Below are 25051 nucleotides of genomic sequence, written 5' to 3'. Positions count from 1 at the left end.
GGCCTAAGAATCTGTATATCAACAGGCACACCAGCTGTCTCTTATAGTTAGACAAGTTTGGAGAACATTTTGAGAGGCATGGGTGAGAATCTAGAAACATCTTAAGCTCAATCCTGTTAGAACATTAGCACCCTCAGAGAAAAGTAATTACCAATACTTCACTTATCTTTGTTACTTCTCTCCTGTTCCTTTCCTTCTCCATACCTCAGTTTCCCTTCTCATCTAAAACAGGGAGATCTTTTGCAGTTACTGTGAATAACAGATAACAAAGTGCTTTGAAAACTACAAAGTACTTTTCCAAATTTAATCATTATGTTATTGTGCTAGGGGAAAAAAGAAACCAGGAAAAGCCCATTTCCTGGCACGTTTTAGCCAATACGGAAAGTCAGGAAAAACTGAGTTTTAATTTCAAAGGAATGTATTCTCTTTTCTTACTCTCAAGAACTTCACAATGGTCCTTAGTACTTCTGTCTAATTGCAAGACTCATGGGAAGAAAAGTGTCCTTTCTGGCCAGTCTTCTCCCACCCCACCTGCTCCCTTCACCCACCTCCTAAAAAGAAATGCATGCTCTCCCAGCCTGCACATGCACTCAACCTCCTAACAGAGTCTAAGAAAGGTCTAGATCCCCACTTCACACCCTTTTCATGAGATTTCAACTAAGGCACTTCTATAAGGGAAAAGATACAAAACATGAAAGTGGCAGAGAAGAAAAACATGCTTTGAAACCAGAAGCCTGTGGTGCAGTTGGTTAAAAGGAAAACACTTGCCTCCCTGCCTCATGCTCAGCACCATTTGAGAGACCTGAAATAAAACCAATGTGGAAAATCACCATCCAGAAACACTTGGATCAGCCCTATCAGGCAGCCTTCCCAAGGCCCCAAGGAGAAAGCTTTGCAACCTTGTTTCTAAGCAGCTCTTCAAGGACAGTGGAGGTCACTGTAAATCTGTGGACCTAGCTGCTGGATGCAAAGCTGGCTTCAGGCACCAGGGTATTTGCAAACCTCCATTGGGCTTGTCAATCTTCATTAAGACCATAGCCACTGGCCAGGTGGTCCCTAAGACTCTCTCTTCACCCCTGGTCTGTGGCGCGTCTCCACTCTGCCAGGGGCTCATAAAGAGCACGATTGCAAAATATTAATGTTTAGATGGGACAGAACTGCACTTAGAGCCACAGGAGAGGGGAGGGCTGTAGGACAATTTCATTTTGCAAGAGATCTTGACAAGGCGCCAGAGAGAAATTTACAAATCTGATTGGCTGCCTTTTGATTTTCGTTGGAAACAAGGTAACTTTTCCAAATGGAAACTAACTTTGCTGTCAGAAAAGGTAAATGTATTTGGGGGAAGTGTATCTCTTTGTAGGATGTAAAGCCCTTAACAGAACTCCACTGACCCTTTCAAAAACAAAACTTCCTTTTTCTTTTAAAATCACACTCAGAAATAGATTACTTTCAGGAAGAAAAAAAACATCAGTGGAAAACCCACCAAATGAAAGATTAAGGTGAGATTACACATGGAATGCAAGATGGACATTCAGCCTGACCTCAACTTACTGCTCAGCATATGTGAACTCCAAATCACCTTGCTCACAGAAGTGTTTCTGTACCAAGACAGTGCACAAGAGCCTGCTTCACCCAGAAAACACCTGCATTCTAGCACATGTTAGCCAATGTTTCTGTAAGAGGATAAGAAATTTTAATTTAGAATGCTGGAGTGGACTGGACCATTCGCCAACCCATGTATGACACTCCACTCCCTTAACTGTGGGTCCTGCCTCCTGTGGGGCTGCTCCACTGTGGAGGTTCCTATTATGGGGTGGAGGGGCTCCAGCAGTTTTTAGGGTAGATGATAGGAGGGGGCTGTGGTGTTACGGTAGGTGGAGTTAGGGCTCCCTGGAACAACAGAGGTGAAGCAGCTGCCTGCACTTATCTCCTTTATCCCTTCCTCCCTCCCTTAGTACCAACTGTAACGTCCCTGGTGGCACTGGGTAAGATGAAGCAGAGAGAAGGGCCTGGGAGGCCCAGGGGAAGGAAATGCTTCCCAGCTCACAAGGTGAGCTGTTTCTACACGGCCACTGGTATGTAACAGCACAGATGGTAGGAAGGGGGCTGCCAATGCTAGAGGCCAGGAACCACGATCACAGAGTCCTTGATATGTGCTTAGAGAAGTGCCTGTGGTTGTCAGTGGCTAGACAGGCACTATCACAGCCCTTCCTGTCCTTTCTCCAAAAATCAGACAAGCAAAATCCCAGAGCACACTGGCTCTGACCCTTGTCAGGCTGGAAAGGATACAGTGCTAACAGGGTCAGAGAAGTCTGACTCCCATAAGAGCCAGTGAACTCCATGCTGTCCGAAAGTCACAGAGATCCAACCCGCCAGCCACTACCCGACCACGTGCCTGAGTCACCAAAGGCAGGAGGTACATAGGGCAAGGGGTGGGACGAACCAGCGCCAACAGGTCAAGAAAATACACTCAGTTGCTAGCTGGGGTTTTGTCCCTGCAACCCTCAAGGGACTTTAATGCAACAAATAATGTTCTTATTCATACTCAGATTCACTAAGTCTTAAGATAAAAGTAAGTTAAAATTTTATTTACTTAATTTATTTTTGAGATAGCGTCTCTCTCGCTCACTCAGGCTGGAGTACGGTGGCACAATCTCAGCTCACTGCAACCTCTACCTCCCAGATTCAAGTGATTCTCATGCCTCTGTATTTGGTAGAGATGAGGTTTCGCCATGTTGGCCAGACTCATGTCCAAATCCTGGCCTCAAGCGATCCACTTGCCTCGGCCTCCCAGAGTACTGGGATTACAGGCATGAGCCACCATGAGGCTCTAAAATTTTAAAAAGTCATCAAATTGACTGCCAACTGTGCTACAGATCCTGCCAACTTAGGCAGGGCACAGATATCTGTTCTTCTGACAGCAAACGTCCTTGGAAGAAGACAGGACATCCTTTATTTTATTTTATTTTATTTTATTTTACTTTAAGCAAGTTGCACAATTCTGAGCTGGGATAGAAATGCGGTGTGATAAATATGTTATGGTACGGACATTCCCTGGAGGGAGTAACGGTAAAGAGTCCGTCCAAAATAGATCCAGCAGTTTTGATCGCTCACAGCACAGTTAGGGTACTTATCAGAAATAACTATCATCATTAAAATCATCAGCCCTGAAAAAGGAATCCAGAATCTGTAGCCACTAACTGAGCACTGTACCTAAAATGGGCAGGGAGCATGCCCAAAGGCAAATTTAACAGCAATGTGATTTACAGAAATGGAAAACGAGGACATCAAAAGTCTTTTTTTTTTCCTCTCTTTTTAACTTCTTAACCTTGTGGGTAAACAGTTTTGGGATCAGCTCCCTCAGGCTCACTAACAGTGACTGATATTTTATTCATCTCGTGACCTTAACTCTCCAGAACAAGATGAAAATCCTGAAGTCAACAAACAAGCTTAACAGAGAGGCCCAGAGACGAAACACCATCCAGGTGCTTCTTTGGGATCTCTTCTCTGTCATATAAGTCTATCAGCTCTACCATTGTGATAGCTGAGGGACAGGTGACCTCCCCACAATCAGCAAAAAGGGTGAATTAAAAAACAAAACAAACAACAACAGAAAAACTATGCCACGCATATATTTGAAAGACTGCATTGACAAATTTCAAGCATCAGGAAACTCACTTCTTTAGAACCCCAGGGTTCCTCAACAATATAAGGAAAGTGATGTGTGGTTCTGTTACATAAAGGTGTCGAGTCCCTTCACGTTTCTAAATGTCTGCTTTTCACAAAGTTGGATTAAGAAACATGGGAAGCAGGACTCAAACCAAACTTAAAGAGTCACTCCATTTCCTAATCTTTACAAAAGCAAAACTAGATAAAAACAGCTATTTATAAGAGTAAAGAACAAATTGTTTTTATGTTCTCTGCCAAGTAAATCGTACCTATAATTTGATTCCTTTTCAATTTCATTGGAATGGGATAGCCATAGAGTAACACAACATCTCTAACTATAAATGTTGGAAGGTTTAAAATATTCAAAAAGACATGCATTCTAAATAACAGTATCGGAAGAAAAAGTTCATTAAGTATTTGTTACACACTGAAGATTGTGGATTATCTCCCTTCATCCTCGGGATAGTCTTCAAATCTGTTTTCTAGATAGGGAAACTGAGTCACCACTTGCACGAGGTCACAGAGCTGCCAGGTGGTAGGCTGGGACGGAGCCGGCTGGCTTCATTCCACTCTGCCGGGCTGTGCGTTCAGAGGACAGCTATTTGCAGATGCCCTGGCTCCTTATGTGACCCACACATCCTTAATGCCCCATGCTGGCTCAGCTGGGAGCATTTCCTAATGCTGACGCTCCCTGCTCCCTGCAACCCTGATCAGCAGAACCTATGAAATACCTGCCGAGAAGCTGCCACTCAGCTTGGCCATTTCCTTCAGATACTGAATTCCTTCCTCATTATCGTGTTTTAATGGAGACACTGGCATTCCTTCTCAACAGGGATTTCATGCTTCGTTTTCCCTGTTCTGTCTCCAGAGGCCAGAAGGAGTAAGTGCAAACAATCTCCCCTCTGGAGTCCCACCCAACTCACACATTCCTCTCCCCTCAGCCCACCCTCCCCTGCCCATCTCAGGGCAGAGAACTGACATCCAACAGCTGCACTAATCTCTCCCAGTTGCTGCAAGCAACAGTGATGACTCTGTGACAGGGCTTTGGCCAGGCAACCACCCCTTGCCATGTCCCAGGAACCCGTCCCGGCTGCACACAGCAACCCAATGCCCTGCTCCAACTGTTCAAACCAGCGTAGCGTGAAGCACTGGGCAGTCTGAGGGACTTCAGGAAGGGTGTATGGTGGGCACTGAAGCAGGATGGGCCACTCCTTGCTCTGGCCCTTGGGTAGGGGGTGGGGTAGTCCCGACCGAGGCTCCTGTACCTATCAGGTGGAGGGTGGGGACAGTCCTCCCCTTTTGGCGGGACCTCTGTTCGCAGCCCCCAGAAGCGTTTAAAATCTGTCTCTGCCTGCCCAAGCCTCAGACTCACACACTCCTGAATACAAGATGCTGACAAATATTTTATTCCCTGTTTTTAGGATGACATTTGACAAGGGTGGGATCAATGCTGGGTAGGTGAGGAGTCTTGGGGTCTCTGTAGGTGATGGGCGTGCAGTGAAGGGAGGTGAACATTCCTTGAAACAGTCAAGAATACAGAAAAAAGAAGGCATTTCCCTCTGGTGGCCCCACTGCTAAGATGCAGACAGGGAGTGTTCTCAGCTGTCCTCCCTACTCATGGAGCCGAGGCGCCTGCCAGAGCCCCCTTGGGCTCCCTATGCACTAATTCCCAACACAGATTTCAGGGCATCACCTTGAACTCAAGAGATGACCAGGGTCAATGAAGTACCAGACACTGGAGGGCCCTGACCCAGAGGAAATTAAGTGAAGCACCTCAGCCTCTGATATAAAATCCCAAGAAGCTCTGCATCCACGAGATCCCTCTGCCTGGAATTTGAGGGAAACGTGCCCTCCTGGGCCCTGAACTTTGTTTTATAACCAACCACCCGTTTGCTTGCTTTGTGCCTAGCCCGTACCCTGTCTCAAACATCATTGTTTCCTTCAAGCCTGGGCAAGTGCCTGGCACACAGTACGAACTCAATCATTTGCTGGATACATTTTAACTGAAATGATGTTAACATTACTTATTACCCGATCTTCTTTCATCAGGGGGCCATCTAAGATTACACAATAACTTCGGCCAAGTCTCACCCTCAGCAGTGCTGTGCCAACAGGGTGACCATCCAGCTGCTACCCTCGGGCCTTCACACAGAAGACACGACTCCGCATCAAAGCTGCCGCCCTCCCTGCCATAGGTGGCTCGTCTGAAACCTCTCTGTGGGCTGTTAAGCACCTGAAACGTGGCTGGTACAGCCAAGATGGGCCAGGGTCGTACCACACAACGCACCAGATTTCAGAGTCAGTACATGAAAGCAAGAATGTGAACCACATCACTCACAGTTTTTCTATTAATGATGTGTTGACATTATATTTTGATAATACTGGTATACTCAATAAAGCATTATTATTCATTTTGTCTCTGTTTTTACTTTTTAAAAACATGGCTACTAAGGCCAGACAGGGTGGCTCACACCTGTAATCCCAGCACTGTGGGAGGCTAAGGTGGATGGATAACTTGAGCCAATAGTTTAAGACCAGCTTGGGAAACACAGGGAGACCCTGTCTCTACAAAAAAGTACAACAACAAAAAAAAATTAGCTGCACGTGGTGGCACACGCCTGTGGTCCCTGCTACTTGGGAGGCTAAGGTAGGAGGATTGCTTAAGCATGGGAGGTCAAGGTGCAGTGAGTCATGATCATGCCAGTGAACTCCAGCCTGAGTGACAGACCAAGATCCTGTCACAAAAAAAATAAAATAAAATGTGGCTACTAGAAAATTTCAAGGACATGCATGGCTCGGATTCTCCTGCTGGCCAGGGCTGACCTGGATGTTCCTCCCAGCTGACTTCATTCACAGCAGGGTATGGCCAGTTGCTCTGTTCTATTCTGATGGACATTCAATGCCCAGCAACATCCTCACACAAAGGATGTCCTCTGTGTAGCCACCTGCTCTCTGAACACTCCGTCCCTCACCTCCGATCCAAATGCCAGCTCTCCATAGCCTGACGCCACTCCCTCCTCTGCCTTCTCTCCCTCGCGGGGGAGCTGTGGGGGAAGGGGGATGACTGACCACTGATCATGTCAGAGTGAAGCTAATACCCAACCCTAAGAGCTGGCATCTCCATAGGCAGCTTTGTGTCTTCCTTTCATTCTATGACAACACTTCATTCATTTGAAACAGTGGAATGGAGGGAAACGGAGTCGAGATTTACATGAGTTTGGATTTCCAACTCTTTTTATTAAGGAACAACGGCACCTTGCCAACGCTGGTGGGAGGGGAAGGGGGACAAGTGCAGGAGAGAGAGAAGGCAACAGCTGTTTTGAGTCACGAACCTTCAGTCTAAGTGGGCAGCAGCCCACTGCGGTTCTTTCTGCTGCCTCTGGGGTTTGAAATGGAGCTGGTGTCTATTTTAGTTCTGGGTTAACAAGCTGTCTCTCCCACCAGCTACTGTCCCAGTTCACCGCCAGGCTAGGCCCCGCTGGTGTAGGCTGCCCCGGGCCTCCTCTGATAGCAGGCTATTACGGGGATCGGCAGAGCAGAGAGAAGCAAAGGGACATTAACCATGTTCTGTAATCAGCTCTTTTTGGTTTCCAGATGCCAGCCCCACCCCACCTAGCAACAGTTATAGCCAGAGCCACAGAGCAGGGACGGCCTGTGTGCCCCCACAAAGGATGCCTGGCAACCTCTTCCTACAGGCCACCCTTCAGCTGCAGCTGTGGGGCCAGTAAAATGATAGGCTGCTCAGAGGGGCCAAGTCCCTGCCAGGCTACAAAACTGCCTCAGCCAACCCCTCAGCAAACACAGGGCATTACTAATCAACAGGTGAGGAAAATCCTCTAGGTGTGCTAGCTGGAAAAGCAGGACTGAAGGTTCAACTTCGCAGCCTGTCTACACCACCAGCCCTACCATCACCGTAGATTAATCACTCACCAAATCCTGCCCATCCAAACCATGAAAAAAATGGTAAGCGTCTGATGCAACGTCCATCTTTGACCTCTCTGCAGAGGAAGCCCGGTCTCTCCGTGGAGCAGGTTCTTTTCAGAGGGCTGCTCCAAGAGAACCCCATCCCTCACCCAGGTCGGCGTTTAAGAAGGCGACACCCGATCTGCTTCTATCACTGCCACACACCACATTATGCAGGCTTGGACTGCTCAGAAATCTCTTGTGGGACAAGGTCGAGAGATCGAGACCATCCTGGTCAACGTGGTGAAACCCCGTCTCTACTAAAAATACAAAAAATTAGCTGGGCATGGTGGCGCGTGCCTGTAGTCCCAGCTACTCAGGAGGCTGAGGCAGGAGAATTGCCTGAACCCAGGAGGCGGAGGTTGTGGTGAGCCGAGATCGTGCCATTGCACTCCAGCCTGGGTAACAAGAGCGACGCTCTGTCTCAAAAAAAAAAAAAAAAAGAAAATCTCTTGTGGGAGCCACATTATTTTTCCTATAGAATAAAATTATCTAGAAGGGAGTAAATGATAGTTCCTAAGGTGATATCTGATCACACAATAAAATATGAAGTGAGATAAAGTATACAGAGGGGATCAGAGACAGCTTGTATTCACTGTAGCACTGGCTCTGAAGGCTGCTGGGCAGGAACATGAGCAGGAGCTGGGGTCCACTGTGCTGTTTCTGCCTCTGCTCATGATTCTCTTTGGGAGGCTCAGTTGGTAATGTCATCTCTGCTCACTCAGGTCACTGCACTAGAGAACTATTTCAGTATTCACCACCCACTACAAGCCCACATCCTGGGGACGCTGTGGACATTCCTGAACCTGTGAAGTTTCCCAAATCTCTCAGAACTAGAGGGCCTGCACAGGGAGGAACCAGATACCTTTTCCTGGTAGACAGAATAAAACAACTGTTAAGAGACAGGCTTTGGGCCTGGGCATAGTGGCTCATGTCTATAATCCTAGCACTTTAGGAGGCCAAGGGGGGACAGATTGCCAGAGGTCAGGAGTTCAAGACAAGCCTGGCCAACATGGTAAAACCCCCATCTCCACTAAAAAGTCAAAAAAACTTAGCCAGGCATAGTGGCACAAGCCTATAATCCCAGCTATGCAGGAGGCTGAGGCAAGAGAACTGCTTGAACCCAGGAGGCAAAGGTTGCAGTGAGCCGAGATTGTGCCAGTGCACTCCAGTCTAAGCGACAGAGCAAAACTTTTCTCAATTAAAAAAAAAAAAAAAAAAAAAAAAGAGAGGAAGGCTTTAGGAACATAAAGATTATCTGGCCCCACTGTCCTTCAATTTGAAGGATGAGAAAACAGGTTCAGATGTAGCTGGCAGAGGAGGAGTAGAGTCCAGGCCTGACAACCAGTCTGGGCCCATCTGAATGATCAGGCAATTTCTTGAGACTGGGGAGTTCCGTAAAGACATTTTATAGCATTTCAATTGCTCGGCAGTTTAAATTCTTCGTGAGTTCCTTTTTCCCTCCCCAACAGCAAAATGTCAGGATAATGTGATTAAGGATAATCATATTTGACCTGGCATCAGGTTACCATACAATTTGGCTTTTCTCTATAACGTAAGTCTTTAGCTTGCTTAGACCTTCCTATTCTAAGTCACAGCTAAACACATGCCCTCAAGAAGGAAATCTGGTCCATATATCAGGGATTCAAGCAAACAGATGCCCAAATTCTTGCATTCCCAAGCTGTCTTCTAAAACTCAAAGCTGCACGCGTGTATGGCCCCTTCTGCGCTTGTGACCCTGCAGCTGTGTGTGGCTTCCAGGATGGGCTACTTTGAAATCTCTCAACAACAGCAGAGGTTCCTAAGTGGTTCTTTGTTCTTTTCAATGCGTAAAATCTCTGGCAGTTACATATTTAAAATAGCAATTCTCTAGGAAAAACTTCCAAATTATCAGTTCATTAAGAACAAAGGACTGGTTGCCTGATGATTTATCAGAGAAGGTAGAGAAAGAAAAACAAGTCCTCTGAATTCTTCTGGGAAGTCCTGTCACTACGCATGTTTTCTGCCTGGCAAGGCTGAGGATCAGAAACACTGGAGCTGGGAAGCCCCTACAATTGAAGCTGGATGGCAGAGCAAATCACCTATTACTTTTTTATTGAAACCTATCAGGCTCCATTTTTGGCCAAGTGTCCTGAACTAAGCAGAAATTTCTCTTAACCCAAAATGGCTTCTCAGGTTTCTGTGCTATCAGGCCCAGCTCAGTTCAAACACTTCTGAGTGCCTACGATGCACCAGTGCTGTGCCGGGGGCATCCAACACGTGGGCTGTCCCCGTTTAGGCCATGTATCCACCCACCGCTAAGAGTCATTTGAGTTGCAACATCTTTTGTACAGAAAATCTATCTGTTGTCCAAGAGCACCCGTGACAGCAGACTCCCCAGTGCTCAGGGGCTCACTGGTGACTACTCAGGGGTTTTGCTGAGAGAAAGAAAGCACAGTGAACCATGTGAACATCCTGTGGCTACAGAGACCTTCTGATAACTCTCAGCCAACTTCTTCCCCACACCAATACTTCCTTAACTGCCTCTCTAGTGCTGCTGTGCACAAGTTCAATCACTGGAGCCCACTGTGAAGTAATGGAAGTTCAGAACATGTCACATGCCAGAAGAAACAAGAATGAACAAGGTCTAGTTCACCCTTTCTTCTACCTTAGTGGGTTTTCTGAATGGGTCTCCATGTGGGTCTCCAGTCCATACTTGCAAACGAACTCCTTGAAACATACTGGGCAGTGGAAGACTTCATCGGCCTTCTTCTCCAAGTCACCTGACTGCCCATCTTCTACCATCTGACGGAAAAGGAAAAAAGTGAAGTCACAAGGGAGGTCTCCCTCAGGGGATGGCTTCGGAAGAGAGACTAACACGAAACCCACAGATTTACAATAATAAAAGGCAAGGATTGCATTATCCAATGCTGATTATTAAGGACCTGACCATTCATTCATTCACTCATTCACAAAACAAATACCCCCAGAACACCACCTACCATCCATCCATCCATCCATCCATCCACCTACCCACCCACCCACCCATCCACCAACTTGACAAGTACTTATACAGCACCTCTTATCTGCCAGGCACTGGTAATAAAAAAAAAATAAAGACAAAAGAATCCTGAATGCTTATGAAGCTTCCATTTTAGATAGAAAACCATGTAGAAAGCATGGAAACAATTGTAAAAGCTCTTCATTTCATCTCTGGGCTCAGCAGAGGGGCTCCAAAGAGGAAGTGCACTCTGGTAGTCTTTTCTCAGACACTTTACAGAAACAGTATGGGAAAACACAGGTTAAGAGCTTAGGATGGATGTCTGCCAAGTCTCCACACTGGGAAAATAAAGATTAGTGGTATTTCTGACAAAAGTCCCATGAGCAGGTACATCTGTGCTGAGAGCCAAGAGGACCTTTTTAGCTGGTGCTGGGTCTTCTCTCTCTGACTCGGCATCATGACTCAGTTTCCTCTTGGAGGAAAGTCGCCTACGCTTCAGAGGGGATGGAGGGGCTGTGGCTGTGGCACTGTTAGGGTCCTTCTCATGGATCTTCATATGTCTGAAAAGAACACACACACAATGTTATCTAACAGAAAAGTTCATTTATGTTTTTAATATTTTATATGTAGGCATTGGTACTTAAATTTTCTTTAGTTAAGATATGTAAAGTATAATTTATATACTGACTTCTATCATTTTTAAAACTCTATTTCTCCTTGACCCTCTCGTAACGTTCTTGCAAGTGCTATCCCAAAGTGTTGCTCAATGCCTTGCTGTTCACTGGAAGACATTCATGAACTTAACTCGCATTAACAAGATGAAAACACACTATCTGGTGACCTGTTCCAGTCATGCAGACAAAAGGCACTGTTTCAGGACATGCAATCCTATAGAATAAAGAATTCCCAGATACCTAAACTGTTCCACTGGTTCATAAACGAAGTGATAATGCTGCCCTTGTCCCTAGAACCGACCTATCTACCTGTTGTACCTATCTCTCTCGTCTGCCTTTGGAAGCATTTTGGTGGTCAAATTTGAGACATGCTAACAGAGCAGATGTCCAGAGTGTTTAAGACCTGAAAGCAGTTCCATGTTGTTCATAGTGTTATGTGGATTTATAGATCACAAGAGTGACTTGGACAATGGAATGAAAAAGTTACATGTGGTAACTCTGATATCTACAGGACTAGGCTACCCACATAAGAACGTATTACAAAAAATATGTGTATGTCTATTCCAGAAAGAGTCTTATGGGTTATCTGACTTAAGTAACCTTACTTTATTGAGTTGTAAAACAAATATTCTAAGAAAAAGGTCCCAAGATACGTGGGAAAGAATGACATTACAAATGAAGAGTCAGCCTTAATTTCCTAATTTTGCAACATAAAAAAAATTTAGTTTGACCAATGACAATCATCATCACCATCAGCGTTGAACTGTGCTATATTTAAGACTGTAGCCACAGCTTTTTATGAATAACTATTTTATAGGATTATCTTGTTTGAGAAATTCTGGAGTAGGGAAAGACCGCAAAATTTTCACAAGTGATCCTGTTACTCTTCTGAAAAGAAGTTCCACTCTCTTTTTAGCTGTACCTTCTTTTTTGTTGTTGTTGAGACGGAGTCTCGCTCTGTGGCCCACGCTGGAGTGCAGTGGCACGATCTCGGCTCTCAGGAGGTCATGGCTGCCATGAGCTATGATCATGCTACTGCACTCCAGCCCAGGAGACAGACTGAGAACTGGTTTAAAAAAAAAAAAAAAGAAAAAAGGCCAGCCAGGGTGGCTCACGCCTGTTTAATCCCCGCACTTTGGGAGGCTGAGGCAAGCAAATCACAAGGTCAGGAGATTGAGACCATCCTGGCCAACATGGTAAAATCTCGTCTCTACTAAAAATACAAAAGTTAGCTGAGCATAGTAGTGCACGCCTTTAATCCCAGCTACTCGGGAGGCTAAGGCAAGAGACCCACTTGAACCTCGGAGTTGGAGGTTGCAATGAGCTGAGATTGGACCATTGCACTCCAGCCTGACCACAGAGCAAGACGGTCTCTAAAAAAAATAATAATAATAAATAGAACGATAAAGAATCACAGACAACCATTATTTAGTTCTTGGCCTCCTAAAGCCTTGAGAAAGTTAATGGAAACAAATAGCTTTATTCTAAGCACCACCTCTATTACAGAGTGATTATGATTTGAGGGGTCCATCCCTCAGCATCAAGCATTAGGAGCAAAAAAGAAAGACTGGCAAGTTTTTGACACTCCAGTTTTTGAAGTGCTCATTTTAAAGAAAGCATCTAAGAGTTGCCAAAGTATCGTAAGAGATGTAAACTATCATCGAATGTGCCCTTTCCAGAAATTACTCAAAATTAATTTTAATTAAATTAACAACACCCACACGCTTTTCTACGATTGATACGAGAATGTAAGAAATTAGAGGCTGACAACTGTAAACAGTTCACAAGCCCATTTCAAGCTATATCTTTTGAATCATATGACACAATATTTATAGAAATACAAAATGACGCTTTATTATTTTGTTCTTGGGATTTATGAGAGAAGCTGTTTTCATAAAGGAGAGACTGGGGCTAACACTTAGTAAGGGCCTAGTAGGAATCTTAGTTCATTATTTCCATTGTGCAGATGTGGCACCTGAGGTCTAGGGAGGCCTATCTGCCCATAGCCTCAGAGCTTGAGCCGACCTACGTGCACCGCCTCTGAGCTCATGCTCTTTCCCTAACCCCAACCTATGTCCCAAGGCCACGCCAGTCAGTTAACTCCATTCTGGATGACCAGCTGGAATCTTAGGGCTATAACCTGAATCCAGACACTTCCTCTTTGGTGGACTGTGGCCATGGGTGGCACAGTTACGACCAAACTCTCATCAAACTTCAACAGGAGAAAGAAGGGGGTGAGACCCCCATGTGTAAAAAGCACAAGCACTGCTCCATTCCAGGGTGAAATCCCCAGCTCCTGGCCACAACATGGCCTGGTTCCCACTTTGTCCTTCCAGCCACACGATGAGCAACAGCCACAGGTGCACTGATGACCTCAATTCAGCCCACAGGTGAACTGCAGGGTTGGAAAGGTCTGGCTGGGTCTGACAACGGATGTGATGTAGTGAGAGATTCTCCCCACCCTGACTCCTGCTCTGCTTCCCTGGCCTCCAACAACAGGAGCGGCAACTTGAGCTCTTCATTTTCTCCCACAAGCTTACAGGAATTAGAGCCAGAATGATCATGATGGGATACCAATGGCCCCTTCCCCTCAAGGTGTGGCCAAAACAAAGCAGGGATGTTGGGGAAGAGACTATTCTAACCCTTAGAAGGCTTGGGTCTGTCTTTCTCTCAGGGTTGATTTCAAGGGCTAAACTGTCTAATTTCCATGCATCCTGAGAGTCAATAAAAGACAAGGAGCCCATGAACTGGATGGGAGCTGGGATGGGATTCAACCCCCTACCCTGCACAGAAAGTCCCTCTCCACAGCAGACTGGAGGGATCACCACTTAGTTCTGCTTGAACACTTCCAGCAACAAGGACTTCTCCATTTTCACTGGCTGTTCGAATTGTTAAAACCATCTCCATCACACTGAGTCAGAAATTCTGTCCTTGCTTTAAATGTCTACCTGTCCTCTGGGGAGATGCCGTGTTACAGCATCAGTCCATGTTCTCATCGGCCTGGCAGCTCTTCAAATAGTGCAAGAGGACTACTACATTTCTGTAATGTGTTCTCTTTTCAAAAGAGAACCACCCCCTCAAGCTCTGCTTGCAAGTCTGTGGAATTATGCTGGTCCTAAGGAACTTTGGAATGCTCTCCAGTGTACAGGTATCCTTCATGAAATGTTGGATCCAGATGCAAATTCCAGTCTGGATGTAATCTGACAGCTCAGGGAACATGGCTGGCACTACAACCTCCAGAAGCTACGTAAAGGGAGCCTGGGTGGGTTCCACTGGGTGTGTTTATACCCTCAGTTCCTACCAAGTTTGCTGTCAATCACGATCCCCACAATTCCTTCATTTACTGCTCTCAAACCACGTCTCCTCCATTCTGCACCTGAGTAGTACGCATCTTTTCAACTTCCAGACTGGCAAGGGTGAGAAAGCCTTACAATACCAATATTCGGTGTTGGCGTGGTTCAGACAACTGATATTCTTCCATCGTTGGTGGGAGTAGAAATGAGTGATCGCCATTCTGCAAAGTGGCTGAGCAACAGGGATCTGAATTTTAAACATGTATGCTCTTTACTCGAGTAACTCCACTCCTAGAAATCTGTCTTAAGGTCTAATAACTGGACAAGTGTGCAAATATCCATACATAAGGATTCACGTTTCATTACTATTCACCAATGGATACACTGCACAAACACTAGCAATGGCAGGAATTCCCACCAGCTGGTCTTAGTATCTTTAACTGACCACTCTGCTTTTCCTCTTGCTCTCTTATTGTCCATTTTCTATCCAGCAGCCAGACTGAACGTCTAAAACACAGGACCAATCATACCACTCCCCTGCTTAAATTCCTCTGACAGTCCCATTCTTAGAATTACATCTGGCCTCCACCTATCTCCTATACTTCAATAGTAGAGCACTCTGCCCTCTTCCATCCCAAGGCCCTTTCAGACAGACTAGTCCCCGTGGGTCCCTTGAACACATCCAACTAGTTCCCACCTCTGGCATTCAGGTACTTGCTGCTTCTGACTAGAAAACTGCACCCCAGACTTTCCCAAGCCTGGCTCCTATTGTCCAGGTTTCGTGCTATGCACCTCTCCCGCAAAGCCTTCCCTGAGGCCCCACACCCCACCTGTGTAGATGCCCTCAAGCCCACTATTCAGTGTTCCTTCCTCCACAGCAACAGCAGTGCTGAAGATACCATGTATTTTACTCATCTCACCGTCCCCTCACCCTCGATTGCAGTAAGTTCCATTACATCAAGAACCAGGTCTCTGCTGTGCTCTGCATGAGCCCTGGTAGCACATAGGTGTTGGTATCTGCTAAATTGCTGGGTGGAAGAACAAACAAATAAATAAATATTTGTTGAATTCCTAAATGGACAAAAGGGAAGGAATGAAGTGTATGTGGAAAATGTTTGCGTCACTCAGGGAATTACCACAACATACGGTTCTCAGGTCCCAGGACACCTTGTAAGTTGTCTTGCTAGGATTTGGTGTGGGCAAACATGACATGAGATTGTGAACACTGACACACTCAAGGGACTTCAATCAAAAACACCCCAACAATGAACACTGAGGACATGTGTTAATATTTTCTTATTGGAATTCATAACAACACCTATACTCATTGCAGAGAGAGGCTAATGGAAAAGCAAAGTATGCTTCTGATTTTCCATAACATTCTGTAATGTTGTTTTGGAAGCATGACACTTTCAACAGCAGAAATCCTGCCACACTATGGTCTAAGGAAGGAATTTTATCAGACCTTTTGGAGTCAAGAGAAGTTTTATCCTACTCATAACACCCAAAGAGGCTTTTACATTGATGAATGAACACAAATATTACAGATGTTTTTTAAACTTGGGAAAAACAAACAAACAAACAAATCCGAGTACTTTTTGGCATGGATCAGAACCTACTTTAAATCTGAGAGTAAATGCTGATTTTCAACTTAAAATGGTTTTTCTCCCACAAGTGTAATCATTTGCTTTCTAAAGTTTGAGACGGTCCATTTTAGTAGGGTGGGCTGTCGGTGAGAATACTGAAGACATCAGAGTTAAACCAAAGAGTACCCCTGTGCTAGGGCTGAAGACTGGTCAACAACTCTAGGGAGACAGACCAGTCCCTAAAACCTGACCCTCCCTACCTCCCTGAATGTTCTCCTTACCAGTTCCAAATACAGGAACTTTCTGCTGACCTTTCTTAGTTATGTAAGTCATGAAATTTGGGAATGTGGTAAAGCTCTTAGCTATTCAAGCATTGGTTTGCTCCGAGTCGCAATCGGGAATCTGGGTGGAAAGATGGTATAGACAGATAACCATGTGATGCAATGAAGCTTCTGGGTGGTCTCTGAGAAGTGACACATTTGAGATATGAGATCTTTGTTCCGCCACCTAGTAATCCTGGAGACTCCAGAGAATCTTGGGCTACCTCAGCTTCAGTTTTCACACTGGTAAAATGAGGACAATCCTGCTAGTCTCGTAGAACACCAGCGTTCACACCGTAGGGCTCTGACCAGCAGCATGGGAACCAGCTGGGAGCTTGATGCAAATAAAAGTCCCTGCCTGGGCCCACCCCAGGCCTGCGGACTGGTAGGCGCTGGGTCAGGGCCCAGCAATCTGGCTTGCACAAGCCCTGTAGGTGACACTAAAGCCTGCTCAAGTGTGAGAACCATGGGATCACAGTGAATTTCTCCAGCTCTCTACACTGTTTGCAGGTTCGGTTAATCATCTGACCAGGACACTGACATTTTTTGGATACCAGCATTAAACATCTCCCAGACGCATCTTCCAATATACCAGCAGTCTCTGCATCAGTTTACCAGGCATAAATGCTTAACCAAAAAGTTGGGAAATTTAACATTCTTAAAATTCTTTTGGAGGCAAAATCCTTTGGGAAACTCTCAATGAGTTTAAATATGACTGAAACCAAAGATCACTCAGTCATAGCTGCCCTCATAGCAGGTCTCAGACATTCTTCAAGCTCTCCCGTATGTAATTTACCTGCGGAGGATAAACCTCAGGAGAGATCTAGACACTTCCGGTACTTGCTAACTTTTCAGTCTCAATTTCCTCCTAGGTCTGTTAATGAAGGAGCGGACTTATTTGATCCTCTGAGTGAATGGCACTATAAGGAAAGTCACTCCGTCAGGACGCAGGACACTGTACACAAAGCACAGCTGGCACGGCCCTGAACTCGGCAAGCTGAAGACAACAGGTTCAGAGTCTAGCAACCTGGGGAGACAGACACCCCCATCTGTACCTGGTGCTCACTTTTCTTGACCAACAAAGCCTTGTGGTAAACAAAGAGGAAACGAGTAAGAACCCCCACAGCTGCACAACCTACATTTCTGGCCAAAGTACATCTCTAGGAAGATGTGTGTATGTTTTCTTAACAAACGCCTAGGAGAGGAGTTCAGGGTAGAGGGCTGTGGATAATGCTTGTAATGCCAATCAAGTTCTACGCAAGCAAACAGCGGATGGAGAGCAAACACAGAGTGGGAGGGGGTCGGGGGAGGAGAGCAAGACAGCAAGAGAACAATTCCTGGTGTGGCCCCACCTGTAAAGTGCAGAGGCACCTTCTAGTAATTCAGGTGTTGTTTGGGTTCAGTCATGCTTGTCCGGAAGGCAGGTTGCACCAGCTGTGCCAGGGTGTGGAGGAAGGTTAGACGATGCGTAAGCACCTGTGCTGACCCCAAAGCCAGCCCTCTTGGAAAAATCTAAAGTCATCCTGGCACAAAGTGTAAACCCGCTGTCTGTAGGCTCACTGTGGGAATGCGTCAGCCAGGTGGCTCCCAGGACTCTCGGGATACTCCTGGTGAAATGCACTGGACACTTCAGCTGCCACTACTGGCCAGTTAGATCCCACAGCCTCTGATGTGGTCAATGTGGCCCAAAGAGGCCATGACAAAGTGAAGCTCTGCAGCTGATACTGAGGTTTAGTCCTACTGCCTCCCTTCAGGGAGGTGTCTGTAAGACCACGTGCTCCACAGCACAGATCTCCTCCACAAGCCCTGCTTTCCCTGGTATTCTAGGGCAATCCATCCCCAGAGTAGACAATGTCTCTCATCTGCTGACTGTAGCATAGCATTCCAGTGGCGCCAGTGTAAGGATACAGTTAAATTTTATGAGGAGGAATCTTAATTTGATGTCTGGATGTACCAGGGGTTCGTTTTCATGTTCCTTGTAAGCAAACGCTTTGGCGGGCTCTCAATCTCCACTGCTTGTCAGCCCAGAGCGTCTCTCCAACCCCAGGCGTGGGGCCACGGTTCTCTAGACTGGACCACCAGCTCTGCTCTCCTGCCTCAGGTTCCTTTGCAGTGTTTGGGAATGGCAGTTCCTTTTCTGTCTTGGTCCTGGGTAAAGACCCTTCTAGATTCTTGGTACAGATACGTCCTTAATGATGGATTGAGCTAGAATTATAATGCCTGAATATATATTCTTTTCTTTTTAGAAATAGAATCTTGCTGTGCCGCCCAGGCCAGAATGCAGTGGTGTGATCCTAGCTCACTGCGGGCTCAGAGTGGAGGGATGACAGCTCCTTCCTCCTCGCATGACTTTCAGATGCAGTAGTGTGTAGGGAGGTGTTGGCAGTCAGTCCACATTAACCAGCACCAACCCTTTCTTTCTTTTTTATTTTTTTGAGACGGAGTCTCACTCTGTTGCCCAGGCTGGAGTGCAGTGGCGCAATCTTGGCTCACTGCAACCTCTGCCTCCCAGGTTCAAGCGATTCTCCTGCCTCAGCCTCCTGAATAGCCGGGACTACAGGCGTGTACCACTATGCCCAGCTAATTTTTTTGTATTTTTAGTAGAGATGGGATTTCACCATGTTGGCCAGGCTGGTCTCAAACTCCTGACTTTGTGATCCACCTGCCTCAGCCTCCCAAAGTGCTGGGATTACAGGCGTGAGCCACCACGCCCAGCCCAACCAGCAACAACCTTTTAAAAATCTTTAAACGTGATTCCTCACTGCCCTACCCTTGAATCAGTAACACTCTACATCCTCTTGTGCTTTGTCTTTTTCCCTTGCCTGCTTATGTTTTGCTAAAATAAATCATCATATGTTATTTGGTCCCATGCCTGTTTATAAAATCCACAAAAATACATAGTACATATTTCCATACAAAACCAGACATTCTGAAGAACAAACAAAAGACCTCAGAGGTTGGATGGTTGACATTTCTCTCACCCAAAGAGAACTCTCATTCACAAGGAGCTGCAATCAGGCAGCTAGCACCTTCCCTGGGTGAGTCCAGAGACATCAGTGGAAGGCTTCCATTTCCCACAGACAGGCCTGAGACACTTCAGGGCAGCCACTGTGCTGTCATGGCCTCTTCTTCCCCAGGCTAACCTCCCTCAGTTTCCTCAATGTTTACATGCACATCCACGGCTGGCCTGTCCATGGAGGGGCACTGAATATCCCCGTCTCAGGTGACGGAGCCCCAACTGAAGTCGCCATTACCAAAGTGACCTCAAGAGCTTAGAGCTGTCCCCTCTAAGCGACACCATCGCCAGCCACCAGAGACCAGCTTCCCAGAGCAATGGCTAAAATCATACACACCAATCCCCACACGTAAGATTCGTGGGAGGAGGGAAGTGCCAAAGTCACAGGGCCATTTCCCACTTCAACTTGAAGGGAGATCGCTTGAGGTGTCTTCAAGAAGACAGGATCTAGTCTCTTACTCACTTTCTGTGCAGGAGGAAGAAATGACTATCTTCATGATAGGGCAGTCACTGTCACTCCTCAGCTAGTTCCAAAAGAGGAACAAGAAATGCGCGGGTGGGGCCATCCCAGATGGTTGGCCATGCACCCACGACGAAAGTGGAAGGTGCAGTGGGCGGGTGCAGGAAGGAACACAGTGAAAAAGGAAAACCATCCACTCTGGGGATGTTGTGTTATATTGCTTAGGGGCTACTGAGAAACTGCTGGCAAGGAAAGGGGAACCAAGATCAGAGAAAGAATGAATACAAATGAATCCAAAGAGAAATGTCATCTCCCAAGACCAACCAAGCAGCAGAGCCCTTTTGCATGACCAATGCTGTTTACAGCCATTTTTATCTAAAACGGATGGACACGGTGCACACATGGCCTCTGTTCTCCAGAGATGTCAGGGGAGGAGCAGCACATCATCTATCACCAGAAACTAGACAGGAGAGCCCAGGAAGAAACTGCAGCATCACAGACCTCAGTATTCCCGCCCATAAAATTGGAACAACAGTCCTCTTGAGCAAGCTGGGTTATATAAGCATGAAGAGGAAGAATTAAGTGCTGACACCACAGGACCAATGAACTCATTATGCAACTGAATCTCCGGTTTAAGGAAATACAGAATCTCTTTCTGCTCAAGGCCAACAACCTTTCCATTAGGCATCCCAGAGCCCCAAGAGCAGCTGAGGATAGCCCACAGGCACACAGACATGCCAAAGGTGAGATCAGGATCCATGTCACGAATACACAGGCTAAGACTTCGGTGCTTCTTGTTCACGTTTCAGTGGGGAAGGTGGATGGGGTTGGGAGTGGGGGGCAATGTTGCCACCAATCACCTTCCTTAACACATCAGAAAAAAGTTGACAGTGAGTGGGCACGCTTCAGTGTTTGCTAGCACCAGCTTGTTCAGCCCGAACAGGTCGGACAGGTTGGATATTTAAACAAAGGCGGAAAAATGTAAGGTATAAAGCCCTGTGAAGTGCTCCGGTGGAACTGCTGCCAGCTCCCTGCAGGTTTCATTTTGTGATTTAATGCTGGAAGTTAGGCTCCCTCTCTTCTCCTCTTTCTCTTGACTTTGTCACTTTTGTGTTATGAAACTAAACTGGACACATACTCAGAACCTGTTCAAAGTTCTCAGTGCATCAGACAAGAGGCATGGTCGGGGAGCACACCAGGGCATGTGGCATTCCGGAGCAGAGGCCAGCTACCCGCTCCTCATCCTACCCCCAGCAAGCCCATCCCTTACCTTCCCTGACCTAATTTCTCACTCTCACCACTGCCTGCTGTTCAAGTGTGGACAAGCATGATGTTCCAGATTCTGCTGCCATTCACCAGTTTTAGCTGGTAAGACTGAGCTACTGAAATATCTTGACAAGACATGTCAAAAATACTGTACTGCCTGAATTAAAGATAAAATTTCTTTTGTATCTCCTTACTTTCCAAAAAAACAAACTAACAAACACCAACTCTGCTAAAACAGAAGAAAACTGAAGTTATTAGCATCCAGTTGGCCAAATGATAAAAAAAAAAAAAGCAACTAAGAATTAGATCATAAATTTGAGAACCAGTGGTAAAACAAAAAAGGCTTGACTGTTGTTTAACATATCCATGTGCTTGGACAGTTTTTTTTTTTTTTTTTTTTTTTTTTGAGAAGGAGTTTCACTCTTGTTACCCAGGCTGGAGTGCAATGGCGCTATCTCGGCTCACCGCAACCTCCGCCTCCTGGGTTCAGGCAATTCTCCTGCCTCAGCCTCCTGAGTAGCTGGGATTACAGGCACGTGCCACCATGCCCAGCTAATTTTTTGTATTTTTAGTAGAGACGGGGTTTCACCATGTTGACCAGGTTGGTCTCGATCTCTCAACCTTGTGATCCACCCGCCTCGGCCTCCCAAAGTGCTGGAATTACAGGCTTGAGCCACCGCGCCCGGCGTGCTTGGACAGTTTTATGATTTTTATGCTCTTTGGCATAAATGAACTTGAACTTGGTCAGTTCAATTCAGAAAGAAATTGTGAATCAAAAGTAAGCATCTGCCACAAGTAGGTTTTTCAAATATTCCTTCAAAAATATAAAACAGGTCAGGTGTGCTGGCTTATACTAGTAATCCCAGCACTTTGGAGGTTGAGGCAGGCGGATCACTTGAGGTTAGGAGTTTGAGACCAGCCTGGCCAATGTGGTGAAACCCTGTCTCTAATAAAAATATAAAATTAGGTGGGTATGGTAGTGTATACCTGTAATCCCAGCTACTCGGGAGGCTGAGGCAGAAGAATCGCTTGAACCCGGGAGGCAGAGATTCCAGTGAGCTGAGATCACGCCACTGTGCTCCAGCCTGGGCTACAAGAGCAAAACCCCATCTCCAAAAAAAAGTGTACACACACACACACACACACACACACACACACAATCAGCTGTGCTAATTATTAAAGGGTATTAGAAAAGAAAAAAACAAACACAAAGTAAAAGGGAAAATATTTTGAGGAAGGTCAAGTCTAGCAAACAAAAAAAACAGGTTACACAAGGCAAGAAACAGTTAAAATTGTCCAACTTTCAGCTTTGAGAATTTTCTTACACTTTTTATCTTACTTAATAAAATTCAGTGACAAATCACACGTGTCTACTCTTTTTCTCAGACGATAGTGGTAGCTTTCTACTATTCACAGATTTCTAAACTGCAAAGTAAAAATTCTGGAAAGAAACCACAGAATCTCATCTAATAGTATATATGCAAATCCACGATAAAAAAGTATAAAAACAGGCCAGGCATAGTGGAGTGTGCCTCTGTAGTCTCAGCAACTTGGGAGGATTGCTTCAGCCTGGGAGGTTGAGGTTGCAGTGAGCTATGGTGGTGCCACTGTACTCTAGTCTGGGAGACAGAGTGAGAGCTTGTCTCAAAAACAAAACAAAACACCATACACACAAAAAAACAAACACACACACATACATATGTAAACATCATAGAACAAGCAATCAAAAAAGAAAAGTACGTGTTCAAATAATAATAAGGATTTGCACAACTTGGCCATGGAAATTCAGCACATAATACATAGCTACTCTTACACAGCGTTGTTACCAGGCTCCTGGGTTCTTAGAATGGAGCCTATGTTGCTAAGAAGCAGGGAGTCTCTTTTCTCATGTAGTAAATCCACCTGCTGAACTAGAATAGAAAGGAAAGCCTTGAACTACCATTTGTTGAGCACCTAACTTGAGCCAGAGGCCTGAGTCTATGTTACAGCATTTAATCCTTCTAATGGATTTTGTGAGTAAACGTTACCCCTACTAAAGATGAAGAAATTGAGGCTCTTGACCATTCCAGGGAGTGTCCTTTATCAGCCCTGGCCAGAAAAATTAGGCAGAGCTATCAGAGGACTCAGAAGCACCACAGAAAATGTCGCCCTTCTTTAAACCACTACTGTAGTAAAAATAAAAGCACATAGGTTTCAAATCCAGCCAATGAGATGCAAAGAAAAGCTAAATTTGCTTAAATATAATCAATAAACTTGTGTGGTTAAAGCCTAAGAACGCTACTGGGGGGAACTGGTGGTCCAGACATTCTGCTGTGATAAACAGATTTGTACATGTGCGGTCTTTTTCTTCACATCTTATCTAGTAGAAAATGTCCACTCTGGAGGGAAGATTATGGGCCTCTTACCAAGGTGTACTCTCAAGAGAGGAAAAACATATAAAGTGGAATGATCATGGGATGGGATATTACACTTAAGTATATTTTATCTGCCTAAAAAGAGAAGTTCCAGCCTTTGTTAAAGAAAAACTTCCTAAACTATACCACAAGTATGTCTATTTTAGTGTTCAGAGCACTAACATATGCTGAAAACTGCTTTGATACCCAAGTATTAGCATGATGAAACTACAGTACCAAATATTCACTAAGTACCTAACACATATAAGGAGATATACGTACAGTTCATACAGCTATGCTGATGACTTATATCCCATTGAAATCACATTTACACAAACCCCTCAAACAGTCTTTGTACAGAACATTTATGACCTACTAAGTGGAGTTAAATGTGTTAAGATCTCTGAGCATCCCTAAAGGGCATTTACTTTTGATTTGTCTTTCCCTGTTGGATGTAGACAACTAAAATGCTTTTAAGATTTTCCTTTCAGCCGGGCGAGGTGGCTCAAGCCTGTAATCCCAGCACTTTGGGAGGCTGAGGCGGGCGGATCACGAGGTCAAGAGATCGAGACCATCCTGGTCAACATGGTGAAACCCCGTCTCTACTAAAAATACAAAAAATTAGCTGGGCACGGTGGCGCGTGCCTGTAATCCCAGCTACTCAGGAGGCTGAGGCAGGAGAATTGCCTGAACCCAGGAGGCGGAGGTTGCGGTGAGCCAGAGATCACGCCATTGCACTCCAGCCTGGGTAACAAGAGCGAAACTCCGTCTCAAAAAAAAAAAAAAAAGATTTTCCTTTCCACACAGTCTTGGGCAGGGTGACCCACAGATGTTTATCCTATAAATAATTTATTCCCATGTGAACTGTCCTGATACCTTCCTTCCTACAGAAGAATATTTCAGGAGGAACAGGCAGCTGGTGATTATGAGATGATTTTTAAGGTGGGACTGACTGAACCTTTGAGTGGTCACCTCCACCCTTGAGAAGCAGCAAGTGCCAGAACGAGCCGGGTGTCCTCAGAAACTTGGTATGACTATGATGGAAGTTCACAGGACCTTTCTTATTCCTGGGCACTGAGGATAAAGCAGCAACTGTCCCCTGTTTTCAGAGACACTGTGCTACCTCTCTGCTCCTCTCATTTAATACTGGCCACCTGTTCCAGATACCCAAGCGCAGTTGTGCGCCAAAGGCTGGCTTAGCCAAAGCATCTGAGAGTAGTATGCTAAATTCAGAGCCTTAGTGGTCTCATTTATCATGGAGTAGGTCACATTTCTGTGTAGCCAATATTTCCTTCAAGCACAATAGGAACATATAAGCCTCTGTTCCTGAAGTCTATCCTGATGTCCAGAGGCATCCTCAGGACCTCTATGTCTCCTATACTTGGCGACAGAAAAAATCGTGCCTATGGCTGCAGGAAAAAAAAGCCCGCG

At 45.6% G+C, this 25051-nt stretch overlaps 1 protein-coding gene across 11 annotated transcripts in view; it reads right to left on the bottom strand.

The window, feature by feature from the left end:
* The window catches only part of RREB1 (ras responsive element binding protein 1), a 150910-nt gene that overhangs the window by 30165 nt on the left and 95694 nt on the right, over positions 1-25051 (bottom strand). For all 11 annotated transcript variants that reach the window (XM_074398415.1, XM_074398413.1, XM_074398417.1 and 8 more), the window contains 2 exons: positions 11028-11172; positions 10280-10416 (listed from right to left, as the gene is read on the bottom strand). In XM_074398415.1, coding sequence (XP_074254516.1) covers positions 10280-10416; positions 11028-11172 — 282 coding nt within the window. The remainder of the gene's footprint in view (positions 1-10279; positions 10417-11027; positions 11173-25051) is intronic.

The sequence above is a fragment of the Saimiri boliviensis genome, chromosome 4 (genome assembly GCF_048565385.1).
Source record: "Saimiri boliviensis isolate mSaiBol1 chromosome 4, mSaiBol1.pri, whole genome shotgun sequence".
NCBI lineage: Eukaryota > Metazoa > Chordata > Mammalia > Primates > Cebidae > Saimiri > Saimiri boliviensis.
Note: the sequence above shows the minus strand (reverse complement) of the source record. Positions and strands in the feature narration are given on the sequence as shown.